The 21345-nt window shown below is 43.0% G+C and overlaps 2 protein-coding genes and 1 long non-coding RNA gene across 3 annotated transcripts; 2 read left to right on the forward strand and 1 right to left on the reverse strand.

Moving 5' to 3' along the window:
• Positions 1-2968: 2968 nt before the first annotated feature.
• LOC123105116 (probable prolyl 4-hydroxylase 9) lies at positions 2969-12657 on the forward strand. The gene is made up of 8 exons (XM_044527110.1): positions 2969-3377; positions 3475-3597; positions 4791-4948; positions 11112-11214; positions 11484-11579; positions 11939-12004; positions 12076-12195; positions 12342-12657. The coding sequence occupies exons 1-8, from the start codon at positions 3027-3029 to the stop codon at positions 12426-12428; spliced, it is 1104 nt and encodes a 367-aa protein (XP_044383045.1). The 5' UTR covers positions 2969-3026; the 3' UTR covers positions 12429-12657.
• Positions 12658-13127: 470 nt separating this feature from the next.
• LOC123105115 (casein kinase II subunit alpha-2) lies at positions 13128-20129 on the reverse strand. The gene is made up of 10 exons (XM_044527109.1): positions 19823-20129; positions 18317-18446; positions 17230-17424; positions 16544-16701; positions 15760-15850; positions 15591-15656; positions 14203-14285; positions 14044-14107; positions 13892-13960; positions 13128-13621 (listed from the first exon to the last, which is right to left on the reverse strand). The coding sequence occupies exons 1-10, from the start codon at positions 20050-20052 to the stop codon at positions 13562-13564; spliced, it is 1146 nt and encodes a 381-aa protein (XP_044383044.1). The 5' UTR covers positions 20053-20129; the 3' UTR covers positions 13128-13561.
• Positions 17759-18125, forward strand: LOC123105117 (uncharacterized). Its single transcript, XR_006450706.1, has 2 exons — positions 17759-17900; positions 17965-18125. It is a non-coding gene; the product is annotated as an uncharacterized lncRNA (long non-coding RNA).
• Positions 20130-21345: the final 1216 nt, after the last annotated feature.

The raw sequence follows: 21345 nt of genomic DNA on the forward strand, positions 1-21345 counted from the left end.
TATTACCGAGTGGGCCCAGAGATACCTCTCCGACAATCGAAGTAACAAATCCTAATCTCGAAATACGCCAACCCAACAAGTACCTTCGGAGACACCTGTAGAGCACCTTTATAATCACCCAGTTACGTTGTGACGTTTGGTAGCACACAAAGTGTTCCTCCGGTAAACGGGAGTTGCATAATCTCATAGTCATAGGAACATGTATAAGTCATGAAGAAAGCAATAGCAACATACTAAACGATCAAGTGCTAAGCTAACGGAATGGGTCAAGTCAATCACATCATTCTCCTAATGATGTGATCCCGTTAATCAAATGACAACTCTTTGTCTATGGCCAGGAAACATAACCATCTTTGATCAACGAGCTAGTCAAGTAGAGGCATACTAGTGACACTTTGTTTATCTATGTATTCACACATGTATCATGTTTCCAGTTAATACAATTCTAGCATGAATAATAAACATTTATCATGATATAAGGAAATAAATAATAACTTTATTATTGCCTCTAGGGCATATTTCCTTCAATATTTCCTTCGCCAATAATTTTTACATGTTCCAAAACAATTTTTCATAAATTTTCAGGACATTTGGAGTTGTGCATAATAGCTATCTCTTTTGTAGCCATTTTCGGTCCAGAATTCCAGCTACCGGCAATCTTCTTCTTCATGTGAAACTTGCAAAATAAGAGAAAAATGTCAGAAGAATAGTATCATAAAGTGAAATAATGACCCAAAACATAAGAAATAACAGTAGGAAAACATGATGCAAAATGGACGTATCAATGCCCTTCATCGGCACCTGATTCGAGAGACCTTATTCCAGCACGACATCGATGCCACCACCTCGATGATGTCGCTGGGGAAACAAAATCTAAGGAGAAAAATGAATGGAAGGACGGGTCCCCACTCCTCTTGCTGTCGATGAGACCACCAGATGGAGACAAAGGAGGAGGGCCAATGCAGCGACATTTGGGAGAAACTTGGTAGTGGCGGCTAGGGTTGAAATAGCATCGTCGCTGGGCATGTGGAGGTTTGTCTCTAGCGGATCTATATTTGATGGATTTGTTCGGATCTGTTTGTCGTTAGTCTACGTTAGTGTGTTTTCAGGTGGATCCTTTCGATCTACGCTACTCTTCATCGGCGACGGTTGCTGTTCTGGTGCGCTAGTCCTACGAGACCATAGCCCAACGACTTCTTGATGGTCCACTACAACACTTCGGCGAGGGAGGGGCAATGGCGGCGGCGCGCCTTCGGCTAGCTTCAGTGCTTGTAGTCGTCGCCAGATGGTCTACGAATCTGGATGTATTTATTATTTCTGGTGTTCGTTGTACTGTCATGATTGAAGATAAATAGGAGCAGATCAGAAGTATTTAAAAAGGCTCCTACAGTTGGTTCTGATTGTTTGTGTCAATAACTTATGCATCTCCGGGGCCTAAAAACTCACCTCCAACCGATGATGTAGATGCAAAAAAAACATCACCCTGCCCAAGTGATGTAAAATACAACACCTGGAGATGCAAATTTGCATCTCCACCTCCCAGTTGATGTAAAACGGTTGGTTGCATGCCAACGCCCAACTGCCTTTCATCCCCCCCACCCACCGCGCGTCTTCTTCCTCACTCCGTCCGTCACGCTGCCATCGTCACCCGCCCGCCCACTGCACCACGCCGCTGTCGCCCGTGCTAGATTCGGCGACCAACCACCCCCGCCGCTGGTTCCGCCACTCCTCCGTCGTCGCCCACCGTCGCCCGCCTCGAATCAGGCCCGATTTGCCACTGCCGCTGTCCCCCGATTCGCCACGGCCAAAGCCTCGCCCAGCCCCAACCCCACCGCCACCCGCCGTTGCACTCCTCGAATTCGGCCTGATTTGCCACCGCTGTCGTTCAATTCGCCACCACCAAGCCCCTGCCCTGCCCCCACCATCGCCGTCCGCCACCAAACCGTTTGAATCGCGCCGCACCGCCAATGCCTGATTCGAAGGCCGCGCTGCCGCCACCATGCCGCTGAAGAAGGCCCCGAAGAGCAAGACGGGTCTCTTCAGAGTGCGGGCAAAGCCGTCCGGCAACTTCGGTGTCGAATTCTACGATGAGGGTCACCGCTTCTGGCTCGGCATGTACCGCACCATCGACAAGGCCGCGCATGCGTACGACATGGCAGCGTGGCATGCCGGGAGGCCGAGGACAGAGCTCAACTTCCCAGAGTTTGAGACCTGGGCAGCTATGGAGTTCCTCGTGCCGGAGGCCGAGGCGGCGATGGCAAGGTTCGCGTGGAGCATCTCCAGGCCGAGCGCGAGTTCTACTGGAAGCATGAGACCGAGCCGAAGAATAAGGGGGTGAATAATGAGGACGAGGCCGACCCTTCGACGGTGATCCATGTCGAGTCTTGAGTCCGGGGACTGGGGCGACTCGGAGGAGGAGGACGAGGAGTGCGACAACCCGGACAAGGATGAGTTCTGGGAGCATTTCAAGAGCTCCGATAATGAGTAGTACTTCCTCCTTTTCGGTTTATAAGGCTTAATTCAAAAATCTCACCAACCAAGGTAGATGATGAGTGATGGAATATTTTTTGTAGTTTGCAAAAGCACCCAATTAATGCTCTTGTTTTCCTCAAAAAATTATGTTTACGAATGCATTAATTGCAATGCATGCATTGGTCAGTTTTTTCTTAATACTTGCATGCAATGATTTAATGCATCTTGAAGTCTGAACATGTGATGGACAACAACCAAATTGAGCCTTATAAAATAGAAAAACTAAAATTTTGAGATAAGCCCTATAAACCGGAAATGAGGGAGTAATTTGAATTAGTAGTGTAGTCATATAATTTATTTTTAATTCGAATTATGTTTAATTATGTTTCAAATGAAATAGTAGTTGAACTTGCTATGTTTCAATTGAAGTAGTAATTGAACTGGCTAGTTTTTACATCACAAATATACATCATCTATTAAAATTGGAGTTTTCTACATGATGATGTAAATTATACAACGGCCACTTTTAATTACCGCCACACTTATTGACTCGCATGCACGCGTCTGAGATCAGCGCACGGCCCCCGTATAACAAACAAACCAATCGTACGCTCGCTCGCTCATCAATTTCAGCAGCCATTCCACGACCGCCCAGAGAAGACTCGCCTCCTCCCGAGCTCCCCTCTCCGTCCTCGTCGTCTCCCTCTCCCGCTTCCCCCCACCCAACCAACACGCTACGCCAGGCGCGAGAGGCACCAGCGGCCATGAAGGGCGGCGGAGCCATCAGGAGCGGCGGCGGGGGAGGCGGCGGGCTGATGCGGACGCGGCTGCGGCTCCCCGTGGTGCTCCTCTCCTGCTCCCTCTTCTTCCTCGCCGGCTTCCTCGGCTCCCTCCTCTTCACCCAGGTAACTAACGCGGCCGCCCCGGCCCGCAGATTCGTTTCGTCGCGCGCACGCGCGGGCCTCTGATCTGGGGTGGCTCTGGCGGTTGTTTCCGTGGCAGGATCCGCAGGGGGAGGAGGACGTGGAGCGGCCGCTGCGGAGGGAGCGGCTCATGGAGGCGGTCTGGCCGGAGATGGCGTACGGGGAGTCCGGCGAGCCCACGCCCTCCTTGATCCCTTACCAGGTCACGCCTCGTCCCGATTCCCTTCGTCGCATTGCCATTTTAGTCTATATAAGGGGGGTGTCAGTGACCACTGATTGGCATTGGGGACGAGGGATGCTGGCGTTCGTGAAATTTTTGGTGAGGATGCGCGGTGCATTTGGTGGCAATTTGCCAGAGTGGTCTGTTCTGAGGGTCACTTGCAGACTGCAGTTGAGCGATTTGTCGGTGCAAAGTACCTCCGATTTGGAATACTGTATCTACTGTCTGCACAACGGATTTAGTGTGAATAGTTTGATTTGATACGTAGCATTTTTGTGGGCAACTCAACTGCCGGTTGTTAGTTTAGCTCCCATGCAATTATCATGGTCTTGGGTGTACCTTACATTCCTAACTGAATATCGTTACACATGTGGAATGTCACAATCTTTGCGCCTGATGACATTACCAGCAAATGCAAGACATGTAGATTCTGTGAGCATTACATAGCGTCTGTAACCCCGCATTTCCGCCTCTTCCGTGAGTCTTCAGGACTCTTATGTGGTTTACCTAGGTTCCTATTAGTTGTGGTATTGGCCAATTGCGTGGGAAATAGCTTATTCAAAGGAAGTTGTTACAGGAAAAGGACACTGTTTATCTGATTTTTGTTACCAGCTACAGCTAGTGTCATCTGTTTGTCGGAGAATTGCATTGGCAATTGGTTATTTGAAGGACATCATTGCGAATGAAAGATGGAACTGCTAGTTTTCATTCCTGCGACCCATGTACCTAACAAATGGGTGCCCGGTCACTTCCTATGCACGCATTTCATATCCGGAAAGTATAATATTAACATATGTCCATATGCATCTTTTCGTGAGTTTGTACAATCAAATCTCAAACGCTTTGAGAATTTCATAAAACAATTATGGTGCTACAAAATGTTGACTTACGTGCATGTACAAAAAGTTGAGGAAAAAAATCATATGTGTACTGTGTGGATTTTAATCTCATGTTCAGCTCCTAACTTCGGTACCTACTATACTAGCCCTTAAGAACGGTAACACTAAATTCTTTTGAAAAGTTGCGCTGAGCCTTCTTGTTGCGTGTGGTATATTTCCTTTTTCCTGTACCACAATTTCACCTACATAAATCAATGCTGCCTTTACCCCTTCTTAGTTTCTTTGGGAATCTGCTCAATGTTCCTTTAGTAATGTAACTCTCATCCTCTTGAACAGATTTTGAGCTGGCAACCCCGTGCATTATATTTTCCACAATTTGCAACAGCAGAACAGTGTGAGAATGTAGTAAAAACTGCGAAGGCACGGCTTAGGCCATCAACATTGGCCTTAAGGAAAGGAGAAAGCGAGGAGACTACCAAAGGAATAAGGACAAGGTAAATCTTTACTTACACTAACTTCTTACAGTCCCAGAGCATTCATCATAATGGTTAGATAATTGGACCAGTGAGTTAGACTGTTAGAGACCAGCAGTTAATTATTACTCCCTTCGTTCCAAATTACTCGTCGCAGAAATGGATGTATCTACAACTAAAATACATCTAAATACATCCATACCTGCGACAAGTAATTCGGAACGGAGGGAGTACTATTTTGAATCACATGGAATAATTTAAGTGTAAGTTATAAATTCTAAGCAAACAAAATCGGTCCAGTTCTGGTATCTAGTAATTGTTTACTTCTCTTAATAATGACGCTGTCTCTCCACTACTACGGTGAACCCTTGACTTGTTGTGCAAATACTCACCTCCTAGTCTCTATACGATTTAGATATTTTGAAACATTTTATTAGGGATTGTGTAGAATCAGGGGAGAGAGGGGTGGCGGCTGGGATAGAAAGATGGCCTGGTATTGTATTCTATTGGAGTTAGGGTTTCCTGTACAAGGGGGCAGCACATATATAGGCTGCAGGGTTACATGGGCCACATGGGCCACATGGGCCACATGGGCCATAAGCGCGCACACACACACACACACTGAAATACAGATAAGACACAGCCCAACACTCCCCCTCAAGAGGGATGATAGATATCTATCATGCCCATCTTGTCACAAGCAAGATTGTTCTCCCTGGTTCCCAAACCTTTTGTCAAACAATCGGCGACTTGTTGTCCAGAGCTCACATGAGTTATCTTGATGATTCCTGCATCCAGTTTCTCTTTGATAAAGAATCTGTCTATCTCCACATGTTTTGTTCTGTCATGTTGCACTGGATTATTAGCAATGCTGATTGCAGATTTGTTGTCACACCACACATTCAGAGGATCTTGTCTGAGCACTTTCAGCTCAAGCAGAAGGCCTCTTACCCATAACATCTCACTCAGCCCTTGAGACATTGCCCTATACTCAGCTTCTGCAGTTGATTTTGACACCACCGGTTGTTTTTTGCTTCTCCATGATACCAAATTTCCACCAACAAACACACAATAGCCAGAGGTTGATCGTCTATCATCAAGACAGCTAGCCCAATCAGCATCGCTATAACCGTCAACATTCAAATGGCCATTACTCTTGAACCAGAGTCCCATACCAGGGCTGCCCTTTAGATACCTCATGATTCTATAGACTGCATCAAGGTGTCCACTTCTGGGGTCATGCATATATCTACTTACTACACTTACTGCATATGTAATATCTGGTCTAGTGTGACACAAGTACAGAAGTTTGCCAACCAATTGTTGATATTTTGCTTTGTTAACTTGTTCACCCATCTGTGCTGTCAATTTGTGATTTTGTTCAATGGGAGTTGGGGCTGCTCTACATCCAAGCATTCCCATATCACTTAGGAGCTCTAAGGTATACTTCCGCTGAGACAGGGCTATTCCCCTCTTTGATCTTGCAACTTCGATACCCAGGAAATATTTTAGCTGACCAAGATCCTTAACTTCAAATGCTTTGCCTAGGCATTTCTTTAGTCTTCCAATCTCCTCTTCATTGTCTCCCGTTATTATGATGTCATCCACATATACTGCAAGAATAGTAATCTGTTGCTTGGAATGTTTATAGAAAACAGTGTGATCTCCATTGCATTGTTTATACTCCATACTGCAAACTGCTTGCCTGAACCGGTCAAACCAAGCCCTTGGCGATTGCTTCAAACCATAGAGAGATTTTCTCAATCTACAAACCTTCCCAACAGTCCCAGGTGTAGAAAGTCCAGGAGGAATTTCCATGTAGACTTCCTCTTGTAGATCTCCATGTAAAAAGGCATTTTTTACATCAAGTTGGTGTAGTGGCCATCCAAAGTTAGCTGCACATGAGATTAGAATCCTCACTGTATTCATCTTTGCAACTGGGGCGAATGTTTCGTCATAATCAATACCATACGTTTGGCTGTACCCTCTGGCTACCAGTCTTGCCTTGTAACGCTCAACCTTACCCTCAGGATTCTGCTTCACTGTGAAGATCCACTTACAACTGACTGCCTTCTTCCCATATGGAAGATTTGCTAGCTCCCATGTTTTGTTCTTTCTCAGGGCCTCCAACTCTTCCCTCATGGCTTCACACCACTTTGGATCTTGTCTTGCTTCTTTCCAGTCTTTAGGAACAATCACGGCTTGAAGTGATGCGACAAATGCTCTAAATGAAGGTGATAGGGCTTCATAGGTGACATAATTACTGATGTCATGCTCAAGATTGCCCTTGCTCAAAGTTTTCCTTGCTACTTCCTTCTTGAGAGCAATTGGCAGGTTAGGTGATGCTTCTTCAGTACTTGAATTTTCATATGACTCCACTTCAGATGAGCTTCCTGTCGCTTGAGTTTCTTCTGACTGCTCCCCCTGTTCCATAGTTTCTTTTGACTGCTCCTCATGCACTTGTTCCTCCACACCTCTCTTCCTTCTTGTATACACCTGAGGATTCCTTTCCTCATTTGGTCTCTGCCACCTCTGCTGTTCAGCCCCATCAACTACAACTGGAATGAAGGATCCCACTATTTTCGGGGTTGGTATTGGCTGCTCCTTGTCGCCATTAGTGCTGCACTCACCACTCAAGTTGCACTCCCCCTCTTGACCACCCTGCATAGATTGTGAGTGGTCAAGTTCTTCGAATAAAGTGCTGAGATCTGTCTTCTCACCATAGAAAGGCTCAGATTCTCGAAAGGTGACATCCATACTTACAAATATGCGCCTTTCAGCAGGACTCCAACACTTATAGCCTCGCTGCCCTGCAGGATATCCAACAAATATGCATTTTACAGCTCGTGGATCCAGCTTTCCCACTGCTGGTCTGTGATCTCTAACGAAGCAGGTGCACCCAAATAACTTCGGAGGAACTGAGAATTTGTTCTCCCCAAATAGCATCTCACATGGGGACTTCATACCAAGCATTTTTGAAGGCATCCGGTTGATCAGGAACGTTGCAGTCATGACAGCTTCACTCCACAAGAATTTTGGCACATTCATGGTGAACATAAGTGATCGAGCCACTTCTAAAATGTGTCGGTTTTTCCTTTCTGCAACACCATTCTGAGCAGGGGTATCTGGACATGATGTTTGGTGCATTATGCCTTGTGCTGACAGGAAACCTCCAAATTGCTTGTTTACATATTCAGTTCCATTGTCAGATCTGATCACCTGCACCTGCACATTGAATTGGTTTCGCACATAGGCATAAAACTCCTGAAAACATTGGAATACCTCATCTTTATGTCGCATGAGGTACACCCAAGTCATGCGAGTGTGGCAGTCTATAAATGTCACAAAATATTTCATTCCACTAACAGAAACAACAGGACATGTCCACACATCCGAGTGAATCAGCATAAACGGGGATATACTCCTTAGCCCCTTACTCAAATATGAGATTCTTGTGTGCTTTGCATATTCACATGCATCACACACAAGCTTACTCTTGTCTACTCCACGCATTACATCAGGAAACATCTTACTCATCTTATCAAAAGCCATATGCCCCATGCGATAGTGATGGATCATCGCCATTGTCTCACTTACTCCAACTAGTACAGCCAAAATAGGACTAGCACCAGACCTAGACACATCACGATCCATATACCACAATCCACTACGCCTGGTTCCTGTCCCAAGTTTCCTTCCAGTCATCCTCTCCTGAGTCAAACATATTTTCTTATCAAGAGTTATTCGGCAATCTATCTGATCAATCAAAGCACTTAGAGAAAGCAAGTTCACAGGAAAAGCTGGAACATGTAATACATCAGATAATTTAATAGTGGGTGTACATTGAACTGATCCAACTCCTTTAATCGGTTGTGAGGTGCCATCAGCAGTTTGTATTGTTTCACAATGTGTAATTGGGTACTGAGTATATGATTCAAACTCAGTTGAGGTACCCGCAACATGCTTGGATGCTCCAGAATCTAATATCCAATCTGGAAGGAAATCATGTGTGGATATAGATGCATTTGCAAAGTTACCTTCCCCTGTGTAGACAAAGTGGGCAAAGTTCCCGAAGGTGTTGTCCTCCTGGCTTCTACTCTTCGACTCCCCTTGAGAGGTTGTTGACGTCCCTTCTTCTTGCGTTGCCAAGTTAGCCAAGTTTGCTTTGAAGCCACTGGAATAATTCGAACCCCTCGAGTTATCTCTGCCTCTAACTCCCCGGTATCCACCTCGGCTGTAACCTCTTCCCCTACCACGTATTTCTCTGCGTTGTGTTGTGCAATTGATGCTTATGTGACCTTTCTCTCCACAGTTGAAGCACTCTCTTGTCTCCTTCCATTCAGACACAGTAAATGCTGAGCGAGATGCATTCGCTTCTCCAGTCCTGGTCAACTTCAACCTGACCTCCTCCTGTGCCATTGCTGCAACTGCCTCCTCAAGCGAGGGGAGCTTTGGCTGATGAAACAACCCAGCACGCCTTCCTTCAAATTCTGAGCTAAGTCCCTTCAAGAATTTCATCACTCTCCTACGCTCTACCCACTTCTTAGTAGCAACTATACATTCTGAATGTGGTAACTCCAGTGGATCATAGTGGTCTAAGTGAGCCCACAAATGCTGCAATTCTGCTACATACTCCATCACCGACTTATCCCCTTGTTTTAGCTCATTTACTCTATCCTCAATCTGCGCCATAAGCATTATGTTCCCTTTCCCGGAGTACAATGTTTCCAGGGTTTTCCATACCTCTGCTGCATGGGGAAGAGTCTCCACGGCTGCTGCAATGGATGGGGTCAAGGAGTTCAGCAGCCATGCCACCACCAGAGAGTCAATGACACTCCACTTCTTCCACTCTTCACTTGCCCTGTTCGCCGGTTCATCTACTTCCCCTCTGACATAGCCTTCCAGCCCCTTTGTCCTCAATATTAGCAATGCCCTTCTGGACCAGCTTAGGTAGTTTGTGACCCCTTCCATCTTGATTTCATTTGGCATCAGTTCTATTTTCTGTATCACCTCAGGCTGAGGAGGAAGCGCACCTGGGGAAGCCACACCCTCTGCCTTGACAGTGATGAGCTCAGCTAGCTTCTCCAACGCCTTTACCAACCCCTGGTTGTCCCCCATCTTTCCAATCTTGAATCACACCACTAGCAACCTCCAGCAACCACTTGCTCCCCACTTTCACCTCTCTACTACCTCCTCCCCTCAGATCTGGGATTCCACCTCTCCTTCTTCCACACAAGCCTTCTCCTCTCAGACAATCGCCAGCAAGCACAACCAGCCAACCACCATCACCACTGCTGGGATTGGGAACCCAAGCTCTGACACCATGTAGAATCAGGGGAGAGAGGGGTGGCGGCTGGGATAGAAAGATGGCCTGGTATTGTATTCTATTGGAGTTAGGGTTTCCTGTACAAGGGGGCAGCACATATATAGGCTGCAGGGTTACATGGGCCACATGGGCCACATGGGCCATAAGCGCACACACACACACACACACACTGAAATACAGATAAGACACAGCCCAACAGATTGTGAGGTGCCAAATGCACAGCGATATCAGATCTGTGCTTTGTTTTCAATGGGCTTGATAAGATGGGATATTTTTCTTATATATTTTTGTGCCAAATCTCCAATCTTATTTGTTACTGTAAGTTCATGATTACCCTTAGCAGATAACTTTGATATTTGAGGTTGAAGATATGGGGAGAGTAGGCACCAGAGCTTGACATTGGGAGACCCTGGTTGCAAAGAAAAGAGGGAAAACAGAAGCTGGGTTTACCCGAGTCCATGTGAGGTTTTGCAGGGCACATGGAAAATCTGACAAAGCTGGTGATGCTTGGTGTGATATTGGCCACCTAGGCGTCAAAAAATGGGAAGGGGACAAAACGATGTGATGGTGTAAAACCCACACGGTTTACTAGAGTGTTGACATATAGGAGTGCTGAGCGTATACTTCATTTTGATATTCTTATTAGGGGTGTTCATCATGGTTTTTGTCCTATTTCAACCCGTGAAATAGCTACCATTTTTACAAAAGCTCAAACTCTTGTACAGAAGTACTACTCTTGTTTGGGATTCACTATCCTGATCTATAGTAATTTATGCCTCTTGTTGTTACAAAAACTAAATGCTTACAACCTTATCTAATTCTGCAATGAGCTAATGGTTGTATCAAATTGCCAAACAGCTCAGGCACATTCCTTAGTGCCGAAGAAGATCCAACTGGAGCCCTTGCAGAAATTGAAAAGAAGATTGCGAAGGCTACCATGATGCCAAGAAGTCATGGAGAGGTAAATTTACTCTCTGCAAGGTAGGATTAGCGGGAAGCTTGCACGGTGTTGTGGTTTTAAAGTTACCTACATTTACCTGATTGTTTATCTTTTCTTGAACTTTTTTCTCGCAATGATCTATTGATTGTTTCTTGTGCTAAATTGTCGGCTTTCATACTCATTGAACATCCAGGTTTGTGTAGTGCCATGTAGCCTTCCGATAAGTTTCTTTGATTTAAGAAAACACTGTTACAGTATGTCACTGATTTTACGTTTGTCATATGTTGCAGCCATTTAATGTCCTTCGGTATGAGATTGGACAGAAGTATGCTTCACACTATGATGCATTTGACCCGGCTCAATATGGTCCACAAAAAAGTCAAAGGGTATGTTCTAGTTTCACTTGCGTTCTGCTTAAATTGGAGCTCTATGTTGAATACTTTTTTCAACTTGAGATAAGTTTTTTTACCAAGCTTACAGCTGTGTATAACACATGTATATTGTTTTTTCACACAACCCTACATCCGACATGACAAGTTTTATCTCAACATAGTCTGTCCTCTGCATTCCTTTCTGTTTATCTCCTTGGTTTTGGTTTTCCACAACTACGACTCACTCTGCATCAGTCCTTTTAAGAAATATTTTGGTCCGCAGTCTGTTTGATTGAACACTGAACAAAAGGGACTTCAGTTACTTGATTCAATTGGTGAATGTAATTAAGAAACCATTAACTGCATTTCCACAGGTGGCATCTTTCTTGCTCTACCTCACGGATGTCGAGGAAGGTGGAGAAACCATGTTCCCATATGAGGTGGGCACTTAGGAAATTTTGCTACGCATTGTTTCGGGTAGAACTGTAATGAACTCTTTATTGATTTACAGAATGGGGATAATATGAACATAGGCTACGACTACGAACAGTGCATCGGCTTAAAGGTGAAACCGAGGAAGGGGGATGGCCTCTTGTTTTACTCCCTTATGCTAAATGGTACCATTGATCCGGTAGGTTCTTGGCACTCAAGTTCGCATGGCCTTTCATGTCACAAATTTTCATTCAAAGTACATGTTGTTCTAATATCTGTGCCATATGGCCCCAGAGCCAAATATGTCTGTGGATTTCTAACTCTATTGTCGATGTGCTGCTACAGACTTCACTTCATGGAAGCTGCCCAGTGGTCAAAGGAGAGAAATGGGTCGCCACAAAATGGATTAGAGACAGAGGCTCCACGTCCTAAATAGATCAACACATACATAGTAATCATTTTTTTCTACACCATCTTGTACCTGTACATTACATTTATTCAATTTCCATCGGCCTTCATGAACCAGTGAGGTAGGGGAAAAAACAACTTGCAGTTTCCATCTGCTAATTTGACAGTCGTGTTAGTCTAATCTTGGTGGCTGGGTCATGTATCTTTTCTTTTCTACTTCCTTCGTCCCAGAATATACCTGAACTTATAGCTTTGTCGTAAGTCAAACATTTGCTTATGTTTGACTAACTCTAGAAAAATATGAACATCAACTGTATATAAAATAATATTATGTTGTAGATAATGGTACTCCCTCCGATCCGAAATAAATGTTGTTGGTTTTAGTTCAAATTTGAACTAAAACTTAAAAGATGTTTTAGTTCAAATTAATAAATTAATATTATGTCAGAGGGGGTATGTTTTTCTACAATTTTGATCAAACTTAAAAGACGTTTGATTTAGTATGAGCAGAGGTATACCATCGTTTATTGTTAATCCCTATGGCAGTACAGCAAAGATATGATGGAGTGTGCTGTTCCGTGATGGCTCATCATCACTCTGCACACTAGGGTCGCATGGTCAGACACTCGGACGGGTTCTGTGAACAGTCCAACAATTTTTCTAAGTGCATACGGGTTTTTTGCTATGTAATGTGCAGGCACAACTCAGAGAAATTTTGCAAGATATCAACGCATACTGGTTTTTCCACTGATGTTTGATAATTCCAAATAAACACTCGTCTTTAATGTTACACATTTGTATTTCAAGAACACAGATTAATCCCAATAAAAATAACCCATACATTTCACTGTTGCAACTCCAATACTGTTGGATCTTAGGACTGCCCAATGTAGACAATTCACTTACCCTGTTACAGAAATGGTGATATGCATGTCGCCACATTCATCAACCACTGTCACTGGAGTATACACAGTCTGCTCTGAAGTTTACAGATACAAGGTTACAAGCTCTTTCTGGGTTGTCCACGCACAGCGACTCAGACCATCATCTCAGTCATAGGACGGATAGTTGGACCAAGTTGCCATTGTAATAGTTCCATCATGCGATGATCAGTAACAATCATCAACTGCTCCACTTTGCAGGGTTCACACTGAATGTCATTGTGGCCGTGCCCTGCTGTTCTCCGCTGCTCTCACTTGAAGGAAGTATGGATGCGCCTACATACACGTTTGCAGCATATTAACTCTAAAGAATAAATGATTGTTACTGATCAGTGGTCAGTTATAGAACCTTGGATGTGTGAAAATATTTTATTGGAACTCAAAAACAGGTAAGCAAGACTCAACCAACATATGGTCAAAAGCACGCAACATAATGTGTGCAAATAACTGAAAGTACATGCGCAGAGCAACTTCACTAAGATAGGTCCAAGAAACAAAACTAGTATCGTCTTGAATTGTAATTAAGTTTATCGGTCTTTGACTTACCATAGCTTCACGGGCAGTGAGCCTATCTTGGTGATCATAGCGAAGAAGCTTATCGAGAAAATCTATGGCCTACAAATACACATGAAATCATGCAGTCAAGCAAATAACTCACGACCAAACATATAATGGTTATACAAGTGTCATTAACTAACCTCAGGAGATACTAGATGCTGGTTATCAGCATTAATGAACTTTGACCAGGGTTTTCTACTGTGCCTGCACATGACATACATGGAATGATGGAAAGGTCAGAATTCTGGTCTTCAAACACAAAGGAGGAAGGTATCAACATCCCCAAGCATGCAGCTTACCTTCCAACAAGATGTTCAAGCTGAGGGTCAAGCTCAAGGTGGTACTTCTTTAAGTAAGCATTCAGGCTGTCTGTTCCAAGTACCTGAGAATAATGGTAAGTGGCACGAATAAGACACTATTATGCTGGACAAAGTATCCATGTATTCAGGGTAAGGCCTCCTTTGGTTTATAGGAATTTTGAAGGAATTCTAAAGGATAGGAATTTTGTAGGAAAAAATACTTTGGACCCCTTTGGTTTGTAGGAATGAATTCCTATTCCTATGCAGGATAGGAATCAATCCTTCACATTTCAAAGGAAAAAAAACATTATCCTAGACTCAATGGAAAAATTCCTACCCAATGCATCAAATTACATCTCTTTCCAGTTTCCATATAGGAACTGAGATACATGTCATCTCACTTCCTATGATTTTCCTATCCTTCACCGGGCTGTCCTTTATGATATTCCTATCCTATGAACCAAAGGAGCCCTAAGTTATTGTGGTTTTATTGCATCAAGTGGGCTGTACATAAATATGAACACAATGAGCAAGGTACGTGTAACATAGGCAAAGCTCCTTACAACGTGTTTGGTTGGGAGACTAGGTTGGGAATGGGAGTTTAAGGTGCGTGGGACTTAATATCCCTTGATTGGCTCAGGGATTTGGGAATTAAGGAGGGAAGAGGAAGGGGAATTAAGAGGCCCAACTCCCTCAGATCTCTTCCCTGGGGGTCCCTGGTAATTGAAGAGTGGATTGGGAATTGACAGGAAAACAGAACGATCTGTTAGTTACGTACTTGCGCAAGAGAAGGTACGGCTGTAATCTTTGTATTCCCTTGCCTAATCCCACTAACCAAACAAGGGCAATTAAATCTCTCTTAAATTCTCAGCTCTAATTGCCTTCCCATGCCAAACAAGGGAATGGAAATTAAAATCAGTTTCCCTTGACTAATCATTGCCAAACATGTAGTTAGGACAAATATCACTGTATGTTATCTGGCTGTTGGGTTTAGTGTCATCTCAACGGCAAATTGGGTCCTGTACAGAGCATTTTTAATTTGGGAGTGGGCGGTCATAGCCATGGGCCTCAACAGAAAGGAGCCACCGTGGAAAGGAAGATGAGGGGTGACTTATTCCTTGATTATTGAGCAAACTGCCTTAACTCTGAAAGAGGAGATAGGTCTTTCTTACAATACAATCTTATCCAATCAGATTGAGCGATCTTAACCCTAACTGAACTCAAGAACATGGTGCTCACTGCACGCTACAGAAAACAGGTTTTGTAATGGAAAGGTTTTTAGCAAAAAGGCCAAACCATGGGTTGCATCACTAAAACACATTTAGCAAGAAGTACAAGCCTTCTATTACCAGAGATATGAGAGATGCCAGAAACAAACTGGGGCTCACCTTTGCAATTTTCACGAGTTGGTCGTGGTTATCATGGCCATAGAAGAATGGCTCCTTGCGGAAGATCTGCAGCCATGAAAACAAGTAGCAAATGAATCAGTTACGGACCTGATGTCAATACCCCATTGAGTCCAGGAAACATATACGGGTATTCATAATCCATACATACCATCCCAGCAAACATGCACCCAAGGCTCCACATGTCCAGAGAATAATCATAATCTTGCAAATCAACTAGAAGTTCAGGTCCCTTGAAATACCTGGATTAAATGGGGAAAAAATGCTATGCTCAGATATTAAAAATCATACGTAAGGAAATATAAATGAAAATCAGAACATGTGGCATGGACCAATAAGCAATAAAACATGCTAACATGAATAATATGTTGTAGTGATAAAATAAATTGTTTTGCAGTGATAGAACATGTTTTTTTTATATAATTTGCTCAGATTTCTACGTATAATTATAATGATTGAACTACTTCATCGCTTAAATTTTAGAGCATGGATACATCACCGAAAGAAGTACATTAGTACATTAGGCAGCTCAAACAGGAATACAGGATTCAAATCGAGTGAATTTATTTGCTCATATGTTGCTTCTGGAGCCAATTTCCAACAATAAGTCATATTCTTAAATTGTCATCCTCGCGCAATACAAACGATCAAAAGGGTTCAATCCAAATAAGTTATGGAGCAAGAAAAATGGTACTCCCTCCAATCCATATTAATCGACGCACACTTACCCTCTGTCCGGAATTATTTGTCGTGGAAATGGGTGTATCTAGATGTTTTTTAGTTCTAGATACAACCATTCCTGTCCATTTCTGCGACAAGTAATTCGGGATGGAGGGAGTACAACTTTAGTCAATTAATTTGGATCGGATGGAGTATTTTTATGGGTAGTAAGAAATAACATAACCAACCAAGTAGTTTACTGTATTTACACAAACCTTGAAGCAACACGGACATTGTATTCCTTGCCTGGATGGTAAAACTCCGCGAGGCCCCAGTCTATCAAACGAAGTTTTCGAAGATCATGATCAATCATAACATTATGCGGCTTGACATCTCGATGCATAATGCCTTGTGAATGGCAGTGATCTAATGCCTGGAATGGTATAACCATAAACAAAAAAGGGAATATGTCACAAATAAGCAAATCCTTGCATGTCTGAAACCATGACTTTGGCTTCAAAATATATAGCAGAGACCTGGCACTTATCTTGCACAAAAAAATGCTCAACAATCACTAATATCTTGAAACCAGCACTTCTAAGATTACTAGAACTTCATAAAACGGTGTTTCACTAAATCCTAGTCCTAGATCATAAAGCACAAGTAAAATTCAGGGTCAACTATTTTATCAGACATTAATTCTGAACTTTAGTTGCTAATGCATTTGAGCTGGCTACACAGAGAACCTTTCAAGAAGTTGAGACTTAGGATTAATGATACTGATCTAGAACACCAGGTGTAATTGGAGCGTAAATAAGTAAACTAATAGGTAATTTCAACATTTCCCGAAGAACAATATTCCTTGATATCTAAAGGTATTCCACAAATCTTTCTGCTGATCCAGAGGACAAAGAGTTTTGTTCAATATCATAGTAAAATAAGTTAGGATGGTAAACAAAACCTTTAGTAGCTCGTATAAGTAGTAGCGAATATCATAATCTGTCAACGTGGGATAGAGCACTTTAAAATCTGTGTTGTTGACATATTCGAAGATCAAGCTGGGAGTTTTCGAATGTTGATCCCTGACAATATCGAGCAGCTTGATGATATTTGGACCTCCACAGAGGTTCTGAAGTATTTTTATCTCCCTTTTAATCTGTATAAACATATGACAAGTAGGTTAAGAGCTTCATCACCAAGAAAGGCATTTTTATTTAACGGAAGTGCAAGGCATGACATGGTAAGAATAATGTATGTGCAGGCATTAACTATGGACTTAATCTTCTCTTTTCTGGGAATTTATGAACAAACAGATGGTTATTCTAATCATTAAAATAGATCCAGATTTATGATCAAACAAGGCTGGCATCAATCAGCTTTCCATTTCATGGATCTGATAGTTTTCCTATTGGCTCTTCTCAACAAAACGTGTTACTTTGCAGGAGGTAGTGTCCCTTTCCATTGAAGATGTTGCCCAATGGGATTTAGCCAGGAGAATGGGTGAAGGGGGTCAATGCGGGTGCTCGTGAGTTCTCTTATTTTGTTCCCCTTAAAAACAAGTCACTTTGTTATTACAGTTACCTTTCATGCTTCTGAGTGAATGGGCAGTGCCCCTACCAGGTTCCTCAAAAGGTACATTGCCTGAACAGATAAATTTTGCGACCAAGATGCCAAGCACCTTATGTGTCTTTTTCAGACATGGCAGGTATGATGACATACTCACAAGTCTCCATCACAAAGTGACGAAGAAGCGGCTAAGAGTGGTTATAAATTTTTATACTACTGTTTACTCAATTTATACTACTGACCTGGCACTCGAGCAAATTCTGCAAGTTTTAGAGAAGTTATAAATTTTTATACTACTGTTTACTCAATTTATTTTATGTTCCTATCCCGTATTTCTTAGTTGTGCGCTCTACTCTTGATGGAAATCTTTTTGGTTCTGTATAATCCATAAAAGGATTCTTACTGGGATAAAAAAATCTACAGTTCAACATGCAAATGAGTAGTTCACATCTCAATATAAGTTACAAAGCTTCATATAGTACCTTCTTTTTCTTTACGGGCTTGAGTATCTTAATGACACATTTCTCGCTATTGTTAACACTGAAGCCTTCAAACACTTCACTATATTTACCTCTTCCAACTTTCCTGACAACTTCATAGTCATCCTGCTCACTGGTTAGAGATGTGGCAATGGTTAGCACGGTATTAGTTCGGTGGAAACATGAAAAGCGTAAGAGGCTAGGGTTTCAATTACCTTTCGCCAAAGAGAATTAAACTAACCGCAAAAACGATACTGGGGATAAATCTTAAGAGTTGATTTATAAAGTAAATCGTTACTGATTAGAAGTCGCAAAGATAAGACAGGTATTCTTAGAAAAGACGTTCATATCACCATGTTGTAGAAAACATTCACACTTTTTTCCCTACAGTCTCTTATGAAGTACAGATGGAACAAGGAGGGCCAGCAAATCAGCTACAATTAATCACGATGCTTTTTCACACTTAAATATACAATCAAAATAACTGACAACAGAAGCAAACTAAGGCCCAATTCTGTTGGTGGCTGCCAAAATAAGTTACCCCCTCCCCAGCTTATTCTAGAAGCGTAGTTTAGAAGCCCCCCAAAAAATCAGGCCGGCTTCTAGAATAAGCTGGAGAGAGTATGCCATAACCTGCCATAGGTTGTCAAAAGAACTGGGCCTAAGTTGACGCAGAGAAAGAAAATACAAGTGTATCAATTGAACAAAAGCAGTCTTTAGAAGGTTCAAATATACACTTGGTATCACATGATGTACATCAAATATGATGATTTTTTTCCCAAGAAACCAGCAGGAGCTCTGCCTATTCATTACGAAAACATTTTGATGATCTCAATAGAATGGACAATATAAGTACATTATTGTGGTTGCTTGGAGTTGCTGCAGGATCGCAGCACAAATTTAAAGTATACTAGAAGGACCACAGTGGTTACTGGAAAGAGGTGGATTAGTAAGGACAGTGTACATCTTGGCATGTCCAAATGAATTAAATGAACTTCAAGTAGAATACCTAACAATATTGGGTGAAAGTCTGAAAGATAGTGCTAGAAAAGGTCAAAAGCAGAATACTGCAGAGAAAACCCCCATTCTTCAATAAACCTTTCTGATCAGGGACATGGGAATATCAATTACCAATCTTTAACTCAAGGTTATTTGCCTAAAGTAACTTCTTAATTTCATAAGCTTTATGCAGAAGCCAGAAGCTACCAAAGCAATATTTAACACACGGTTTTATAAGAACACGAGGACTATATTGCTCGTATTCTCGAGTGCACGCACGCACGGACAAACTGCAATTCCCTAATCAGCAATCACACCCTGCAATTGACAGGGATGAAGAAAAATCCGCGAACCTCACTAAATCTCTACTGAACACACGCCTAACCTTGCAGCCCCAACGAATAACCCACACCCAGCACTGACCGAAATCGACGAGCATACAAGCCATCAGCAAAGTGAACATAGAAATTAGCTATGGCTGCTGATTAGGACGTGACGTCAGCGCCTTACCCCCACTGTACGGTGAGCGCCTCATAGTCCCAGTACTCCTTGGGGCGCACCACGTTGACGTCGGTGTAGACCCTCGCCTTCGACATGCCGGGCCTGGATCCCGCGTCGGCCGGAGCGCAGCGAGGGGACAGGGCGACGAAGGAGGACGCGAGGGCGGCTACGACGACGGCGGCGGCTGCTCGAGCTACGGAGCTGGCTGGCGGGCGCTTCCTCGGAGGGGCATCGCTCATGCGGCCATCGCCGGCAGCGACGGCGGGCTAGGGTTTCCGGCTGGGGGGTGGGTGGGTGGAGGAGGGAGAGATTAGGTGAAGATGAATCTTTTTAGTTTAGTTTTGGCGTGGAGAAAGAGGTGGAGTGGGTCGGAGACTCTGGAATCTGCTCGTGTTGAGTCACTGACAGGTGGATTTATTATTGCCTTTTTTTGGCAAAGATTTATTATTGCCTGGTGCTGAATCATTGAGGGCTGGTTTGGTTCCAATAAAGGCATCTCCAACAGTTTGTATGTTAGCTTGTTGGTAAAATATGACATGTCATCAACAACACCTTAATATACAACAACTTTAATGGGTTGTATGTAGTTTGCCCAATACGATGTGAGATACTCCCTCCGTTCCTAAATATTTGTCTTTCTAGACATTTTAAATGACTATTACATACGGATGTATGTAGACATGTTTTAGAGTGTAGATTCACTCATTTTGCTCCGTATGTAGTCACTTGTTGAAATGCCTAGAAAGACAATTATTTAGAAACGGAGGGAGTAATAAATAATGTGCTCTCTCATTCTACATTGGAGCTTGTGCAAAGGGTGTTGATTCATGTACATACAATCTTTCTCTCTTTCCTCATTTATTGTATGACACATCATCAAAAATCCTATGTGGCAAAATCTACCAACAACTATCTTACAACCATTGAAGATGCCCTAAGTCACAGTCTCCTGACCACACATTTCCATCTTGTTTTTTTATGTAAAGGTGGTGGGACCCATGCAAAAGGGGTGACTTATAAGTTTTAAATTGGGGTGAAGCAACTTATGACTTATAAGTTGGGATGACTTATAAATTGGGTCTGTTTGGCAAAATAAGTCACTTTTTTCACTTTTCGACTTATAAGTTGATGACTTATTTGGAATCAAATAGGCCCTGAATCTACCAAGCTTAATACTTCTTTTGTCTGAAAATACTTGTGCCAAGTTTGTTCCTCAAACTTAATGCTAGATATATGCATTTGAGGAACAAGTTTTTTCAAACAGAGGAAGTACGATTTTGGTTTGAATCATGGCCACTTGGCTCACTTCGAAGCATCTACAACCAGAGCCTCTCGGACCACCTGCACAATCACTGTCCGAATGTAAAAATAAAATAAATTAAGTGGACCGAATGTAAAATTGCCAACCAACCGGACGCCTAAAACTTAGTCCATGCGCGCTTGGGCTAACCGGCAACCCCATATCCGGCCTATATGCGGGGCGGATATAAGGACGCCCGGACCCGCCCGCCATATCAGATCCGGCATGCATT

The sequence above is a fragment of the Triticum aestivum genome, chromosome 5A (genome assembly GCF_018294505.1).
Source record: "Triticum aestivum cultivar Chinese Spring chromosome 5A, IWGSC CS RefSeq v2.1, whole genome shotgun sequence".
Lineage (NCBI taxonomy): Eukaryota > Viridiplantae > Streptophyta > Magnoliopsida > Poales > Poaceae > Triticum > Triticum aestivum.